Below are 17900 nucleotides of genomic sequence, written 5' to 3' on the forward strand. Positions count from 1 at the left end.
TTATCCCAGCAGGCATACACTCACACTTGACTGTGCTTGAAGACTGATGTGTAGTCAAACGCAATAATCCAGCATCAGTGGAAGCTCCATCGCTCATCAAAATAGCTCCCCCGACGAGCCCAGATGAGGAGCAGGTGTGCGGCAAGGACTTCGGGTGTGGCCAGCCCTCAAGTCAGGCCACGCCCCCAGGGCTGAAGGTGCCTGTAACTTGGCCACAGAAGAAAGGTAACAAACACACATACCTGCCTACATACAGATGTGCCCAGGGGCAGTGCAGACAGCACACCAAATAATAATAATAATAATAATAATAATAATAATAATAATAATAACAACAGTCATAGTCCCCACTGCCCATGGACCCCGAGTCCCCAGAGCCGGGTCCGTGACAGATGAGCATGAAACCAAAACAATAAGGAGTACTATGACAAGGCGCAGACGAGGACGAGGGTGCCCTGCCATACACACTGGCGCCATCTTGGAAAAAATGAGAGATTGGAATGGATTTGAGTGGATTAACTGAAGGCTTTTAGGGAGTTTTTTGGACATCCTGATAATAATGAATTACAGTCGTCCAGCCTGGAAGTAATAAATGCATGAACTAGTTTTTCAGTGTCACTCTGAGACAGGATATTTCTATTTTTTTTTTCGAAATAAACCACTTTGCAAAGAGTTACACATTTCTGAAAAGTGACCACATCTATTTGATATGTTCACACTTTCTAGTCCATTTCTTTTACTATTGTTACCACCTAATATTTTGCAAACACACCTTAGTGAGAAAACAACAGCTCTGACTGACATGAATTTCATAAATCTAAGTTGTTAGATGAAGCATTAGTAGCTTGACAGCATGTGCACACTATGTTTAAATAGAACATGTTTATGTTCACTATTTCTATTACAAAAACCAGGATAGTTGTTTTTTTGCTTTTTTTTTTAAATCACAACAACATAACTTCAAATCGCATCAAGGCATTTTTATTTGTAAGGTAAAGATGGACAGACCAAAGTCTTGATGCATTTTCAATCATCCAGGAAAATAAATCGCCAAAAGTTGATTCTGTTCATCTGGATGTAGCGTTTTCTGGGAGAAACGTTTCGTCACTCATCCAAGTGACTTCTTCAGTCTCAACTGACTGCAGGTTTCCCCAATCTTATAAACACCACTGAAAAAGATGGAGAGTGTCCTCAGTGGCCAAAAGAGACAAGGATGCGACAAGAATTTGTCTGACAGACAGCTCACCCAAACAGAGAAAAACATCCTTGCTAAAGGCTTGAATTTTGCTGTCACACCAAGACAAATCCCGCTAGTGGAGTTGATCACAGCCACAGAAACAGCAATTCGTAACAACAATATTGCAGAAGTGGAAGCAGAGGAACTACGGACGAAAGTTTCGGCCTGTCTCAGCAATGCAAAGCCCCCAGCATCCATCATCACCATGGAGGAGAGGAAGGCACTCACATCACTTAGTGATGACAACAACATTATCATCCTTCCGGCAGACAAGGGTAGGTGCACAGTATTGCTAAACCAGAAAGACTATCAAAGACAAGATTTTGTCACTACTCAGTGATGAAAATACTTATGAGCCCCTGAAACGAGACCCAGGAAGTGGCTACAGGGAGAGGGTGATAGACTGTCTGAAGCAGTTAGAACAAGACAAGGCTATTGACCAGACCTCATACCACAGGCTGTACCCAGGGGAATCTACACCAAGTCTGTATGGTTTACCGAAAATACATAAACAGGGTGCACCTTTAAGACCGATTGTCTGCATGATCAACTCTGTCATCTATAACATCTCCAAGTTCCTGGCTTCAATCCTCAACCCGCTGGTAGGCAGCTCTGAACACCACATCCAGAACACCCTGGATTTTGTTTAGAAGGTGAGAGATGTCATGATGGAGGCAGATGAAACCATGGTCTCGTACGATGTTTCATCTCTCTTCACTTGCATCCCAGTCACGGAAGCGTTGGAGGTAGTCCGTAAGAGATTACAGGATGACCCCAACCTCAGCAATAGGACCACTCTCAGCATTGACCAAGTGTGTTTGCTTTTGGAACTTTGTCTTCATTCCACCCATTTCACATACAAGGGTCAGTTCTACAGGCAGAAACATGGGTGTGCCATGGGCTCCCCAGTTTCACCCATCGTGGCCAATTTGTACATAGAAGAAGTGGAAAAGAGAGCTTTGCTATCCTACCCTGGAACACCACCAAGCCATTGGTTCAGGTATGTGGGTGACACCTGGGTGAAAATCAAATCTCAGGATGTTCCACATTTCACGGATCACATTAACTCGGTGGACCGACACATCAAATTCACCAGGGAGGATATGAAAAGTGGCAGGTTAGACTTCTTAGACTGTGAGATTTCCATCAGTAATGGGGGACATCTAAAAGCTGACGTGTACCGTAAACCTACACATACGGATCAGTATTTAAGGTTTGACTCTCATCATCCACTGGAGCACAAACTGGGTGTCATCAGGACGCTACAACACAGAGCGAACACCATCCCCACTGACACAGCGGCCAGGGAGGCAGAAGAACATCACATCAAGAAGGCCCTGAGTAAATGTGGTTATCCCAGCTGGACTTTTGTCAAAGCTGGAAAGGCTCCTAAAGAAAGCTCCAGCCGATCCAGGAGAGAAGGACAACCACTGCCCAAGCGAAAACCTGTAGTAATCCCGTACGTGTCAGGAGTATCGGAACAGTTGAGACGCATTTTTTCGAAACACCGGGTCTCTGTGGCTTTTAAACCCCAAAACACGCTGCGCCAAAAACTGGTCCACCCCAAGGATCGGGTCCCAGATCCTTGGGGTCCCAACAGAGTAACATAGTGTACGCTGTTAAGTGCAGGAGGATTGGCAGGATTTATACATCATGGAAACCAAACAACCTCTGGCGAAGCGGATGGCACAACACAGAAGAGCCACCTCGTCAGGCCAGTCTATTTACACCTACAGGCCAGTGGACACTCTTTCAAGGATGAGGATGTAACATCCTGGACAGGGAAGAACGCTGGTTTGAGCGTGGAGTCAAGTAGGCCATTTATGTGAAAAGGGAAAGACCATCTGTGAATCGAGGAGGGGGCCTAAGGGTACATCTTTCGCCATCTTACATGCTGTGATTGCAGCCATTCCCCAACTCTCTGTGAATGGTACTCATGGCCATTGATCTGTGGTCTTTGATCAGTGGGTTTTGGTCAGTGGTTGTTGATCAATGGTCATGAGAATTTGCATAATTATGATTAAGGAACTGACCTCACAGCCCATTGTTCCTTCAGTGGGCTGGTTTCAGTCATTATGCAAATGTACTGTTTATAAGATTGGACACCTGCAGTCAGCTGAGACTGAAGAAGTCACTTGGATGAGTGACGAAATGTTTCTCCCAGAAAACGCTACGTCCAGATGAACAGAATCAACTTTTGGAGATGGACAGACAAAGGCTGGCTGCCTGGATTTTTCTACAATGCTGTTTGAGCTCATACACTCAAAAAAGTAAAATTTGGTGTTTATTGAATTTATACGACTCTAACATGTAATTTGAACACAATGAATTTATGTTTCTAAGGTGAACGTAATAAAATCATATAAGATCTACATGAAATTTACCAACTTAGCACCTCTTAAATTTATTCTTGTTGATATGACATGATAAAATCTAACAAGAGTGGTTAGCTGCCTTAAAGACTCGCGATATCACAAGATCACGTGAGATTTTAAACAACAGGAGGCAGGAAAGCACATGGTTTGCTTCGCGGTCATCTTGGAAAGGTAAGAGTGAATCTGTCTTCATCCATCAAGATGAAAATACTTTTTGCACAAAGATATCATTAGTTTGTCTATTCTTTTCAGTGATATTTATTCACATTTGGGGTTTTTTTTGTTTTTTTTTTTTTAAATCTGTCTGTTTATGCCATTTTCGCTAGCTAACACGTTAGTACAACAATATAGCACAATGTCAAGCTAGCACAAGTCTAAAAGCCTAATATGAAAGACATAGCTACTTCAAATGTAGGCATTGTTTATAACTTAACCTTTGCAAATAAGCTAGTTGGGCTCTACCACAGAAACTGTTGTGATAAATACAAATTTTATGTGTGGGTTGATTAAATGTGTAAGTTTGTAAGTTGCAATTGTTGCACAGTAGTTTACTTAACAATTGATGTATGTTTTTAGTACACTGAGGAGGAAAGACCAAACATGAACTGATATTTTTTCTGTTTTTTTTAATTTTTTTGAAATAAAATATTTGTCTACTTAATAAACTTAGAGACTTGCAGTGCCCTCCTGTTAAGATAACACATGTTTAATTGTGAAATGGTATTTTAGGTAAGGTGATCTTTTTTAATTTGAAATTTGTGGGACTGATTTATGTAATCTGTTTCAGGACGCAGCTGCCATCCAACCCCATAAGTGACCGTTGACGAAAGGGATCATTGGCCATCATCAAGTTTGTGATTTGAATGTAGTTGGGCTAAAAACATTGAAAGGGTCTTAGTGATTGAGTCCAGTCAATAATTACTTAGGGTTCACTTAAATGAAGATTAGCCTGTTGTTTATTTATTTAACCTTTGAGTGAAGGATGTGGCATTGTAAGGTGTGTAGTGGATCTCTATCTAGTAGATATGAGCTACTAAAACATTTTAGACTTCAGCACCGGCACATGCCACGTTACCCATGTCCACACATAAACTGCCCATGTACTTTTAAGACATTTAATGCTTTGTACATTCATTTAAGTAGAGTCCATGCTCAACAGAACACCCAGAGGTTGCAGCAATTATCAACATACAGTTGTCATTTGTGCACCTGTAGCAATCTTCCAACAGAGAAGTCTTATTTTTTACACATTGGCACTCATCTGAAAAGTAGTGAAACTGTTACTTGTATGTTTGAAAGTTGTACTTTTCACACAAATATATATGGAACATTTCATTCTCACAAGAACAGGAAACACACCCCACATACATTCAAAGATTTCAAGCCCGGTGTAGTTAAAATCACACAAGTTTCACAAGGATCCTCTTATAATCCTGAGGAAGATTCAGGTAATCAAGTTAACTCTGCAGTTTCAGCAGACAGTGCATGTACAAGTAGCAATTCAGATGTAGCTAAGAACTTGTCTGAAGTAATTGAGAAAAATTTTGCCGCAGTGTTGCTCAAGTTGGAGCATTTTGCACATGTGCCAGGCACAAAAATTGATGAGTTCTTAGAAGAACTGCACTACTTAAGTTCAGCAACACTGCCCCTCTCTATTGAAATTCTAGAAAGGGTGTTTCAGAAACACAGTGTCACAATTGAAAGGTCCATGTTAGAAGAGGTAGCCACTGCTATCTGCGCATCTAACCCGTTGCTCAAAGCGATTGAGAAGGGGGGACCCCTGAGCTCAACTTACATCCGCAACCAGTATTATAAAGAAAGCTTTAACATTGTAGAACCCATTGAGTACATTCTTGATGCCAAGGAAAAAAGGAGTTTTCAGTACGTGCCTGTACTTAAGTCTTTGCAGCAGCTCTTTGTCAGGAAAGGTGTTGTGGACAGGTTAGTTGAAAATCACAAGGCCCAGAATAGGGGGACTAGCGAACACCATACTTACAACTCTTCTCAGGATGGTTCATACTTCGAGCAAAACTGTTTTTTGTCAGGGGATGAGATGAGAATTTTATTGTGTTTATACATAGATGATTTTGAGATTTGCAATCCTTTGGGTACCTCTCGCAGGAAACATAAGCTTTGTGGCATCTACTGGACTGTGAGTAATTTGCCTATAGGCTCACATTCATCACTATCATCAATTTACTTGGCAGTCTTGTGTAAAACTGATGATGTGAAGAAATTTGGTTATTACTGTGTCATGCAACCTCTTCTTCAAGATGTGAAGACTCTGGAGCAAGAGGGAATTTTCATTCCATTACTAGGCAGATGTCTTAAAGGCACAATTCAGGTTGTTGTAGCAGATAATCTGGGGGCTCACAGTATCGCTGGTTTTACTGAGAGCTTTTCTAGTGGGTACATTTGCCGATTTTGCACAGGAACCAGAACAGAAATCCAAACAAAAGAGGTGAAATCAGGTGCATTTACACTCAGGACTAAAGAACTCCATGACTCTCATGTAAAATTAGCTCATGAGACTGGTACGAGCTGTTTTGGAGTGAAAAAGCCTTGTGTTATCAGTGAAAATATTGCCCACTTCAATGTTTACACAGGTTATCCTCCAGATATTATGCATGATCTTTTTGAGGGCATAGTGCCGGTGGAGCTTGGACGCTGTTTGGCATCGCTGATATCCAATAAATATTTTAATCTTGAAACCCTCAACAAATCCATCCTGCATTTTCCATACAAATGGGCTGACAAGACAAATAGGCCACATGTGATCCCACACACATTTTCAACTAAGCCGACAATAGGTGGGAATGCCCATGAAAACTGGGCTTTGTTAAGACTGCTCCCATTCATAATTGGGCATCTGGTTCCAGAGGGTGAAAAGGCATGGCAAATACTGATGGACTTGAAAGACATTGTCGAGCTTGTGGTTGCTCCAACACACACAGATGAGTCCATTGCTTATCTTCAGGCAAAAATTTCAGAGCACAGACAAAAGCACCAAGAACTCTTCCCTGGTGTGCATCTGCTCCCAAAACATCATTACTTAGAGCACTATCCTCATCTGATAAGGATGTTTGGGCCTCTTGTAGGATTCTGGACAATGCGTTTTGAAGCCAAGCACAGTTATTTTAAGCAGGTTGTGCGCCACACCAATTGCTTTAAAAATGTGCCCCTTTCGCTAGCCACTAAGCATCAGCTCATGATTTCATATCACTTGAGGTCATCTAGTATTGAAAAAAATCCTCTACAGGTCACAAATGTCTCAACAGTTCCTGTTGATGTTTTGAAAGAAGAAATGGCTCAGACTATTGCACAGAAATTCCCTGGTACATCTGAAGTCCACCTTGCAAAGTGTGTGTCAAGCAAAGGTGTAACTTTTAGAAATGGGATGATAGTTGCTCATGGGTCTACAAGTGGACTGCCTGATTTTGGAGAGATTGTTCAGATTTGTATTGTTCAGGAGAGCTTGTGTTTCATAGTGAGAAGGCTTTCTGGCTGGTACAGGGAACATTTCAGAGCCTTTGAGCTGACTGCATGTCCAAGCAGAGAGACTGTGTTGATTGAACTTGGTGAACTTGCCGATGAATACCCTTTGGCAGACTACTTTGTTGGGCCTCTAAGACTGGTGACATTAAAAAGACACATAGCTGTAATATAAGGTTTGTTATCCTTTGCATTTATAATAATGTATATGTCAGTTTAGTCACTATTAGTTTGTCATAATATCTTCTCTTTCTCTCTGTCTTTGTGTGTGTCTCTCTCTCTCACACACACATAACATAGTTATTAAATCATCAGCCAATATTCGGTGTAGGCCATAGCTGTATAATCTGATAATCTAAATATTTTTATTGCTATAGTACAATTAATGTTGTTATGCATTTAATTTTCAATATATTATCTTACAGAACTAGAACTAGAAATAAATGGTAAAGCAAATTATTATTAAGATGCCAAGTTACAATTATTTATTTTAATTTCTGAAGACAATGTTATGCTTTATTAATTTTACTCCTGAGAGAATTCCAGTTTAAATTTGATTATAAAAATGTGAATAATTCATTTTGAAATTCTTCATCCCTGTTCAACATGGTAAAATGTTGAACTCACTCAAAAGGAAAGAGTCCAAATTACAGGAATTAACTCATTTTTATGACAGGCAGTCTAATAAATCTAAAATGTATTGAAAATTAATGTGGCATTATTTTATTTACATCAGTTTTAATGGACATAGCCTGCCACACCTTTATCGAATTGCTTTGTTGAAATCAGATTTACCCTTGTTGAAACGGTTAACGTTGTCTTAATTTCCTCTTTTAGGCTGTTGTGAAATGGCTGCAATGGTGAAACTCAGAATCATTTTCTCTGAAAATGATTCCCGGAGATTGATCCTTCCAAATGGGATGCCAGAGTCTGTCAGTGAGCTAGTTCAGCAGATAAAAGGACAGTGTGGAGTTAATGGGGACTTCAGGCTTCAGTTCATGGATGCAGAATTTGGGAATGAATTCACCAACTTGGAGTCAATGTCGGACATCCAGGACAAAAGTACCATCAAGATCATCTTTAGCTCAGTTGCACCTGTCGAGCCTGGTGAGCCACTGCTCCCTCTTTACTCATCTGCTGCCACTTCCCGCACTCTAGATGACTCCTCATCCCTTTCATCTCCTGGGAACTCATTTGATACAGACATATTGTCTTCTCCTGAATCTACGTCTTCAAGAGCCACTGCATGGCCCGATGTCTTCCCCATTCCCCGGTTCTCTTATGATACTCAACTACAGCTGGACAGGGCCAATGCTACTTTCAAAGAAACTGGAGCTTTGTTGAATCCTGATCATAAAATTAAGTCTGCCATTCTTGATGGTTTAGCTGAAACAATTGTTCAGTACAAGGTCTACCTCTCTGACAGGGAGTTTGATGAGGTCGCAGAAGCTCTTGTAACAACCCATCCATGTTTGAAAGAGCCTGGTTCAGTCACTGGATATGGCGGATGGAAAACAAGCTTGAAGTATAAACTTGCTAACTACCGAACTAAGCTTAGACGGCTTGGATGCCCTGAAGTTACTGTGAATTCCTTAAAACATAAACCTGATGGCAAATGTACTCCTGCATATGGCGTGAAGAAGCCAAAAAAAGCTGAAGTGAATTACTGCCCCACTTATCCAGCTGGTGAAACTGCAGAGACACTAGAAGAAATCAGAGTGGACCTCCTGTCAGAAGTTAAGAAAAAAAACAATGACCACAGGGTGGCTGCAATGATGGAGAAGACCTTTGCTCTCAGAAGGCAAGAGGTAGTACGTGAAGCACCGATGATCGCTGATTTCAAAATGAGGTGGCCAGCTCTCTTCCATGTGTGTGAGGTAATTGAATGGGTTTAAAGCAACAGCAATATTTTGCTTCCATTGGATTATTATATAAAAGTAACTTGTGACCACATGGGATTTACTGAAGGTCAGCTAAAGCAGCCTGTGTTAGCACAGCTACAAATATGAATGCAGGAACCTAATATACAAGAAATTAATGGATTATGCATTCATATATATTGAACAGACTTGACTCACTTTTAAGTGGACTGAATAATGACAACACAATCCTCTGTTAATTATTTGTGGTTTATTTGTGTGTAGACATCTCTTTGACCTTCAAAATCACTTGATTCAGCCGTTCATTGTGGTTAAAAAATGGTTTGAACAGGTTAAGTTTCCACCATCTCCACTACTTTTTTTTTCTGTGATATAACTTGCATTAGATGTATTCTTCAGACGTTATGTGAAATTTGCTATAAATACAATAAATTCGAGAAAACAAAAAGATCTGTATGACAATTTTTTTAATTTAAGTTTTAGATATTGTAATAGTGCAATGCATGTTATCCAGACTCTACACTTTGTTAAATACTCCAAAAAAATTACTCTTTAAATGAACTTAAAATAATCATGGAAATAATTTCCACATTATTAAATGGCTTTCTATTAGCATTAAACACTTGTGTTGGACTAACATAATTTGCATGAGTTGGTTCAACTCAATTAACTTAAGTTGGAACCAAATTTAGTACATTAGTTGGAGAAAACCTACTGAATTGAGTTGGAACAAAACCCTTAAAGTTGGATCAACACTATTATCTTATATTGGATTCAAATGCAGTAAATACGTTGATTCATCAATCATTAATTAAGTTGGTCCAACTTGAGTACATTAAGTTGGAGTAACAGAATTGCATAATGCTAAAATAAAGCAATTTAATCACGTGGAAATTCTTTCCATGATTTTTTTATGTTCATTTAAAGAGTTATTTTTTTGAGTGTAGCTTTGCCCTGCTAAGACGCGCGTGTAATTCAATTCAATTCAATTTTATTTATATAGCGCCAAATCACAACAAAAGTCGCCTCAAGGCGCTTCATAGATACAGAGAAAAACCCAACAATCATATGACCCCCTACGAGCAAGCACTTTGGCGACAGTGGGAAGGAAAAACTCCCTTTTAACAGGAAGAAACCTCCAGCAGAACCAGGCTCAGGGAGGGGCGGCCATCTGCTGCGACCGGTTGGGGTGAGAGAAGGAAGACAGGATAAAGACATGCTGTGGAAGAGAGACAGAGGTTAATAACAGATATGATTCAATGCAGAGAGGTCTATTAACACATAGTGAGTGAGAAAGGTGACTGGAAAGGAAAAACTTAAGGCATCATGGGAATCCCCCGGCAGCCTGCGTCTATTGCAGCATAACTAAGGGAGGATTCAGGGTCACCTGGTCCAGCCCTAACTATATGCTTTAGCAAAAAGGAAAGTTTTAAGCCTAATCTTAAAAGTAGAGATAGTGTCTGTCTCCTGAATCCAAACTGGAAGCTGGTTCCACAGAAGAGGGGCCTGAAAACTGAAGGCTCTGCCTCCCATTCTACTTTTAAATACTCTAGGAACAACAGGTAGGCCTGCAGAGCGAGAGCGAAGTGCTCTAATAGGGTGATATGGTACTACAAGGTCATTAAGATAAGATGGGGCCTGATTATTTAAGACCTTGTATGTGAGGAGCAGGATTTTGAATTCTGGATTTAACAGGAAGCCAAAACAGGAGAAATATGCTCTCTCTTTCTAGTCCCTGTCAGGACTCTTGCTGCAGCATTTTGGATTAACTGAAGGCTTTTCAGGGAGTTTTTTGGACATCCTGATAATAATGATTTACAGTCGTCCAGCCTGGAAGTAATAAATGCATGAACTAGTTTTTCAGCGTCACTCTGAGACAGGATATTTCTAACTTTAGAGATGTTGCACAAATGGAAGAACGCAGTCTTACATATTTGTTTAATATGTGCGTTGACGGACATGTCCTGGTCAAAAATGACTCCAAGGTTCCTCACAGTGTTACTGGAGGCCAAGGTAATGCCATCCAGAGTAAGAATCTGGTTAGATACCATATTTCTAAGATTTTCAGGGCCAAGTACAATAACCTCAGTTTGATCTGAATTAAGAAGCAGAAAGTTAGCGGCCATCCAGGTCTTTATGTCTTTAAGACATTCCTGCAGTTTAACTCATTGGTGTGTGTTATCTGGCTTCATAGATAGATAGAGGTGGGTGTGATCTGCATAGCAGTGAAAATTTATTCTATGTCTTTGTTGGGTCTATGTTTCCACAAGCCCCGCTGGTTTAGAGAGTTATTCATTATGAAGAAAACAAGACAGTCAGCGATCGATCGATTTACTTGCAAGGGAGGCCTCGTTGGTGTCTACCACAAAAATGACCCCAAATCCGGCCTCCTCTCACTGCCTTTTATTGGGAAAACAGTTCACACAATACACATCACAGCAAGGCAACGCCCACATGGTTCTAAGACAAGGCATTGTCTGTATATGTGTGAACATCTGTATGCATGTGAGAAGATGAGATGATGCTGCCTAGGGGAAGCATGTATAATGTAAACAGAATTGTGAGTCCTGCGTTTGGGTTCGTTCTTCCTCGCCTCCACACAACGCCTGACAACACGTTGTCGGGGAACAATCGCAAGTGAGCTTCTCCACATTGAAATGGGCTCTGGAGAAAGTCACTTATTTGGGACACAATCAGATAGTGAGTCCCTGTCTAAAAGGATTCAGCGAGGTAATCCAGTCTAAATTCTTCTTTTTTGAAATAACGTCACATTGCTGGCAGTAGAAACTTAATGCGGCGAGAGGCTCTGCTGTCAGCAATAATAAAAAATGGTTAACTGACTGGACTGACAAGAGTTGACTGGCTTGACACCAACATGCAAGATTGCACCTCCACCCAGACATGACAAAAGGGTGGATGCGTGGATGTATGGATGTATGTTTTTTTACAGGAGCAGAAAGGTGACGGCAACATCCTGGATTGGCATGAGCTTTGGGCCATGCAGACTTAACCTTTTAATTGCCACTTTCTGTGTCTTTATGAATTTACCGGCAGTGTGTTAATCATGACCTTGTGTTGCTCACAATACAAAGGTCACTGTGAGAAAGCGTGCATACAGCTGCGTTAACATCTACATTACTTTTTCGACAGCAGAGGGTTAACCATCCTCTTCAACCGGATGGCAAATTCCTCCTGGTATTCCTCCACAGGCAGCGCTACCCACTGCTGATAGAGAAATCCCACCATGTAGACTAAATCCGCCCGGAGTTCAGCGGAGGGATTGTGAGCTGCTGGGTCCGTGGCGTGGTCGCGTCCTTCTGTCATAAACAGCTGTGTGCCAGCACGGGGAAGGACCCAAACGCAAACTCACTAGAACGGGGAATAACTCAATATATAACTTTATTAACAGAATGGGGGAAAGGTGATACAAACTACAGTATGAAGCTAACCTGGGAAATACTAAACTGACGGGGAGACACGAGGAAAGTCACACAGCTTGAGGGAGGATGTGACACAGAACTGAGGGAGCCGTGGACATAAATACACAGAAGGATAACGAGGGACTGGGGAGCACACGGGGAACACAGCTGACACTAATAATCATAACAAGACAGGGCAAGAGCAAACACGACGTGACATACACTGACGGGAGACTATCAAAGTAAAACAGGAAATACACAGAGATGCGGAAAAGAGGGAGAGAGAGAACACCGGGAGAGCACAGAGGAGAAATGAGGAATGGGAACACTCAGATACACAGAGGGAGACACAGGGGGTAAAGACACGAGGGGAAATCTAATAAACTAAACTGAACAACCTGAGAACCATGGGATAAACTACGTAGGAAATAAAAAACACAAGAGAAATAAGAACGCTGGGTCAAAATGATCCAGGACCATGACAATAACAGCAATTAAACAACTGGATTGGGTTCAACTGGATTCAATACTCTTGAAAAAATCTGCAGAGCTAAAAGGACAGTAGAGGAGTCATAAGTGCAGATAATCCGCCAGGTGACTTTATTTCCCCCACAGAAAGAACGCCTGAAGTGAGAAGATTTGGGGGTTTATAAAGGCCATGAAGAGGAAATGAGGACATGCTGGCCCAGCCCACGGTGAGGGGCTGCTGACGAGGTGCATAGCTGTGAAGTTAGCTGAAAGGCCACATGGACAAACAACAAAACCAACTGCTATGTCTACACACATTTGAACTCTGGCCATACGTACAATTATGGAAAACAATTGGAGAAGACAAGGGGTGCATGACTGAATATTTATAGCACAAAAAAGATTATCTGGAGGGAACTGTTAGAGTGATCTGGTTAAATAATGTCATTGTTGTACTTAAATTTGTAAGCCTTGTCTTAAACTGCTTGCACATTCCATGCAAGAGTCTGGTTTACTTATCTGCTAAAGAATGTCACTTCTTTCCCTTTGTGGGCTCGCCTATGCTTGTATATGGTGGACCGTTAAAAGAGTTGAGCCATAAACAGGGTGAGGTCAGATGACCCCTTTTATTCGGTGTAACCACCTGTGACCAGTAGGAAGTCACATATACAGAGACAGACACATGCATACACAAACACACATGCGCACACACATACTCTCACATGCACTCACACACTCGCACGTGCATACACACATTAATTAAAGTGAATTAACACAAAACACTGCAAACCACAACACAATAAAATATAAATTAATTTGCAAAGCAAAAAGAAGATGCGCATTCTGTGTCATATATGCCTGGGATGATTTTTTGGGAGAGTGTTTTCCTATGGGATCAGAACGATGCCACCGCATGTATTTGCATACATTATAGAGGCCACTAGTGCTCACCAAGCTGCCATCTTTCTCTCTTCCCGTCTTTCGATGGCTGCTTCAATTTCAGCTTGACCCTCTAAACCGCAAGTAAGTAATCATTTTTTGTCATCGATTCCTTGGTGTCCCACTGGACTGGACACTAGTTTAGTTTTTTTTTAGCTACATCTGGTGAAGTTGTGGTAAAATATTGGTATTAGCCTATTCGTCGTAGCAAGCTAGCCTGAAGCTAATATTTGCTAAATTTAGGGATACCCATGTCTCTTTAGGAGTTGGAGGCCAGTGTTTTAGGAGCGGCACAAGATCTCATCAACAGGCAGTGGTGGGGAGTGTCTGGGCCGTGTCTGGACACGGCCCAGACGTGGGCCGTGTCCAGTCCACTAGCCGTGTCTGGGCCTAGACTCCAGGTCCATGTATCAAATGATCACTATGGTATTACTGAGAGTTAAAACACTGTCTAAAGCAGGGGTGTCCAAACTTTTTGCAAAGAGGGCCAAATTTTATAAAGTGAAGATGCCTGGGGGCCAATGGTTCCTTTTGACTTTTTTTTCATAACAAAGTTACATGAAAATATAATGAAGAACAATTTTAATAGTCACTATTACCTTTATTTTTAAAATAAAAATGTACCTAAATAAAAGACACTCAGGCAAGCATTTACAACTCTAAAGACACAATTCCGCCTTTCATTTATATCTGGAGAGTCAGACAACATTGAACAAACTGTATAGAATACCCTAAATTTCCATGAGTTTGCAATATCTTTGCCTAATGAACATTTAAACAGTTATAAGTAATGACAAGTGTTCTGTTATCAATAAAGTTGTTTTTTTTTAAGTGAATTTCACTCTTTGACTTTTACAAGTCCTTTCAGGAAGCCAAAGTTTTTCACATCTACTGGAAGATTGCACAACTGAAAGTTCACTTGCCGCAAGAAATAAACACATTTGTAAATTTACACAATATGTACACAACACACTCAACTATGAATTAAGAGCATAACATCAACAGTTAAAACCAAATCTTAAGAGTTTAACAAAATACGTTTCCTTTTGTGTATTGCATTAGCGTGCTTTATGCTTTTTACTGTTCAGGAACACATGCGTAATGCAGGGATGTCACTCCTGGAGGCCTGCTCTTCATTTGATTCAACCGTGCTAAACCAGAAAGAACTAAAACATGCAAAGCAGCTCTCCAGTACAGAATTTGGGCATCCCTGGACTAATGGGAGGGGTGATACTGAGATCTAGATTTTAATAAAGCAATTAGGTCTGGTTTGAGGGCAGTGGTTGAGATGCATAAAATATCACGCAAGTGGGAGTCACTCATCCTTGATCTCAATCAGTTCTTGTTTAAGTTCATGACAGAGAATGTTTGCTCACACAAATATGTGGAACCAAATAAGCTCAGCATTTTCTTAGCAAGAGATCGCACTTCAGGAAACCTGTCTTTGTCTAGCTGCCGATAAAAGTCAACAAGAGAACACTGCCGGTGTTTTCCGCGGCACTCATCGTCACACTGCAGATCAATGAGCTCCAGCTGAAGCTGCGGAGGAGCATCATCAGGGTCCACGGAGAAGGGAGATGAGAAAAGCAGCATGTCTTTTTCAATAGCTGCAAAGTCCTGAAAGCGTTTATTAAATTCTCCAGAAAGAGACGCGATAGCTGTTGCGTACCTCTTCATGTGGACATTAATGTCCACTGGGAAACTGTCAATAACCTCTTTCAAAGCTGGGAAGTGTGCGGTACAGGGCTCTGTTACGGACAAGTGTCTTTGGAAAAGTTGCAGTTTGGTTCCAAAGGCCTTGATGTGAGCGTATAGTTGGCTCCCCGCTGCGTCTTTACCTTGAAGATTAACATTCAGCGCATTCAGATGCTTCGTAATGTCAACCAAAAAAGCCAGATTTGCCAGCCATACAGGATCAGACAGTTCTTCCATTGGTTGTCCCTTCTCATCTAAAAACTGTCTGATTTCCTCTCTGAGAGAGAAAAATCGCTGTAGTGCAGACCCCCGACTTAGCCACCTCACATCATTGTAATAAATTACGTCACCATATTCAGCCTGGATGTCATGCAGAAACTGTCGGTGGTACAGAGCTTTAGAGCGAATACAGTTGATTGTCTTTGCTACTGGTTTCATAACATCATCAAATTTGAGATGTTTGGCACAGAGAGCCTGCTGATGAATGATACAGTGAAGTTTAACAGCGTTACCTGCTTCTTCGCTGACTTTATTGCAGATCAGTGTGGACAATCCGCTTCGCTCACCAGCCATGGCAGGTGCACCATCAGTAATGATCCCAGAAACTTTACTCCATGGTAGCTTCATATCATCAACAGCTTCACAAACAGAAATGAATAAATCCATTCCTCTGGTTTGACCCTTAAGGCTTTTGAGATCCAGCAGCTCCTCTGTTACGTTCGTGTTGTCGTCGACTCCTCGTAAATAAATCAGCAGTTGCGCGGTGTCAGATGCATCGGTACTTTCATCGCAGGCTAATGAGAAATAATTAAAATCCACTCCTCTGTCCCGCAGCTGTCTGTGAATGTCTGACGATATATCCTCAACTCTTCGTGCCACAGTGTTGCGTGCCAAGCAAGCATTCAGAAATTCTTGCTTCTTCTCGTGGCAAATGTTTTCCACCAGCTTCATGACACAGTCTTTGACAAACGTTCCTTCAGTGAAAGGTTTGCCATGTTTAGCTATTAACATAGCCACTTCGTAGCTGGCTTTCGTGATATTTTCATGTGTCTCACAGGCCCGCGTGAAAAATTGCTGTTGCGAAGCCAGAGCAGCTTGGAGTTGCTTCACTTTTTCAGCGCGCTCACTCCCTGTTAGCTTGTTATATGTTGCAGCTGTTTAGTCTCGTAGTGTCTCCTAATGTTAAAATCCTTAAACAAGGCAACAGTCTCTTTACAAATCAGGCAAACACAATTGCCTCGAATTTCAGTAAAAAAATACTGCAATTCCCACCGCTCCTGAAAGCGGCGGCCCTCACCATCAACCTTTCTCTTTTTTCGTACAGTCGCCATGGCAGAAATGAGCAGAGAAGGGCGGGCTCGCAGCACAGGTGCATGTAGCAGAAAAAATGTGCAGCCACCATGTGGTAAAAAAAAAGGAATTACACATTTAAAGCCAGGATTTATTTACTCAGACTTAGAAAGTGAGCCATAAATTATACATAATTAGACTGAAGCTGTGGGCCACATGAAATCTGCCCGCGGGCCGGACTTTGGACATGCCTGGTCTAAAGTCTTTCATCTTTAATAAAATGATCAGCGTTCTGCTCTACCAGGTGTAACAATTGAGTTTAACATCCAGGCATCCATGAAAATGGAATTTATGACATTTAACGGAGTTAGAAGTTAGCAGGAAGTTAGCTCGCTAGCTTCCATCTAAATACAATATAGCATGTCCTGACTGCGGGGTTTTGGAAACAAATTAAAACGTACAGCTCTGCTATCACTTCCAACATAAATGAAGACAGAAAACTAAACAGCAGTGACGTTTGTAGGGTTACTGAAGTTTGGCTAGCTGGTATATAATGATGTGCTACGTAATCGCTAGCGACACAGCTATGTTAGCATAATATAGACAAGCTAACTTTTTTTCCACTCGATAAAAGTTAACGCGAGGGTTCTTAGTGATCAGGAACAAATGTAATCGCATGGCAGGATGCTGTAAACGGACCAAACTTCAGCCAGGAGAACAACTGAGATTATCCATCCACAATACGAGGTTAGTCGTTCATATACTGCTGCATGAGCTGGGCTGTAGTTACATCGTAAGATTTTAAAAACTGAGCTTAAATGATTAGCGGTAATAAAAGCTGAGGGAGGTCAACGGTGATCACTGACTGTTTTAGGAGCTTTTTGAGATTAAATAGAAGAAAATACAAAGCATTAAACATGTTAACAACACAAAAGCCATATTAAACACAGACACGTGTGCTTCCGGTATGATGGCGCCTGTGTTTGGCTTTGCCGCTGCCGGCCGTGGTTACTCTGTGCTGTTTTTTTCGGCCTTTTTGCTTTCTCTTTTTGTCACTAATGTGTTGGCTGCCCTTGTCTATGATCGCCTGACGCTATTATCCATC

At 41.3% G+C, this 17900-nt stretch overlaps 1 protein-coding gene and 2 pseudogenes across 3 annotated transcripts; 2 read left to right on the forward strand and 1 right to left on the reverse strand.

Annotated features, from left to right (window-relative positions):
- Positions 1–1178: 1178 nt before the first annotated feature.
- On the forward strand, positions 1179–3442 carry LOC146490314 (uncharacterized; annotated as a pseudogene).
- Positions 3443–3534: 92 nt separating this feature from the next.
- Positions 3535–9223, forward strand: LOC146490315 (uncharacterized). 3 transcript variants are annotated; one of them, XM_085153334.1, is made up of 3 exons: positions 3535–3783; positions 4400–4462; positions 7942–9223. In XM_085153334.1, exon 3 carries the CDS (start codon positions 7953–7955, stop codon positions 8997–8999), a length of 1047 nt encoding a protein of 348 aa, XP_085009460.1. In that variant the 5' UTR covers positions 3535–3783; positions 4400–4462; positions 7942–7952; the 3' UTR covers positions 9000–9223. The 3 variants fall into 3 exon arrangements, with proteins under 3 accessions (XP_085009460.1, XP_085009457.1, XP_085009458.1); XM_085153331.1 differs by lacking the exon at positions 3535–3783 and having other exon boundaries at positions 4036–7280; XM_085153332.1 differs by lacking the exon at positions 3535–3783 and having other exon boundaries at positions 4036–4462.
- A 5922-nt stretch (positions 9224–15145) lies between these two features.
- Positions 15146–16516, reverse strand: LOC146490316 (general transcription factor II-I repeat domain-containing protein 2B pseudogene; annotated as a pseudogene).
- Between the last annotated feature and the right edge of the window lie 1384 nt (positions 16517–17900).

Source organism: Neolamprologus multifasciatus, unplaced genomic scaffold (assembly GCF_963576455.1).
Source record: "Neolamprologus multifasciatus unplaced genomic scaffold, fNeoMul1.2 scaffold_19, whole genome shotgun sequence".
Taxonomy (NCBI): Eukaryota; Metazoa; Chordata; class Actinopteri; order Cichliformes; family Cichlidae; genus Neolamprologus; species Neolamprologus multifasciatus.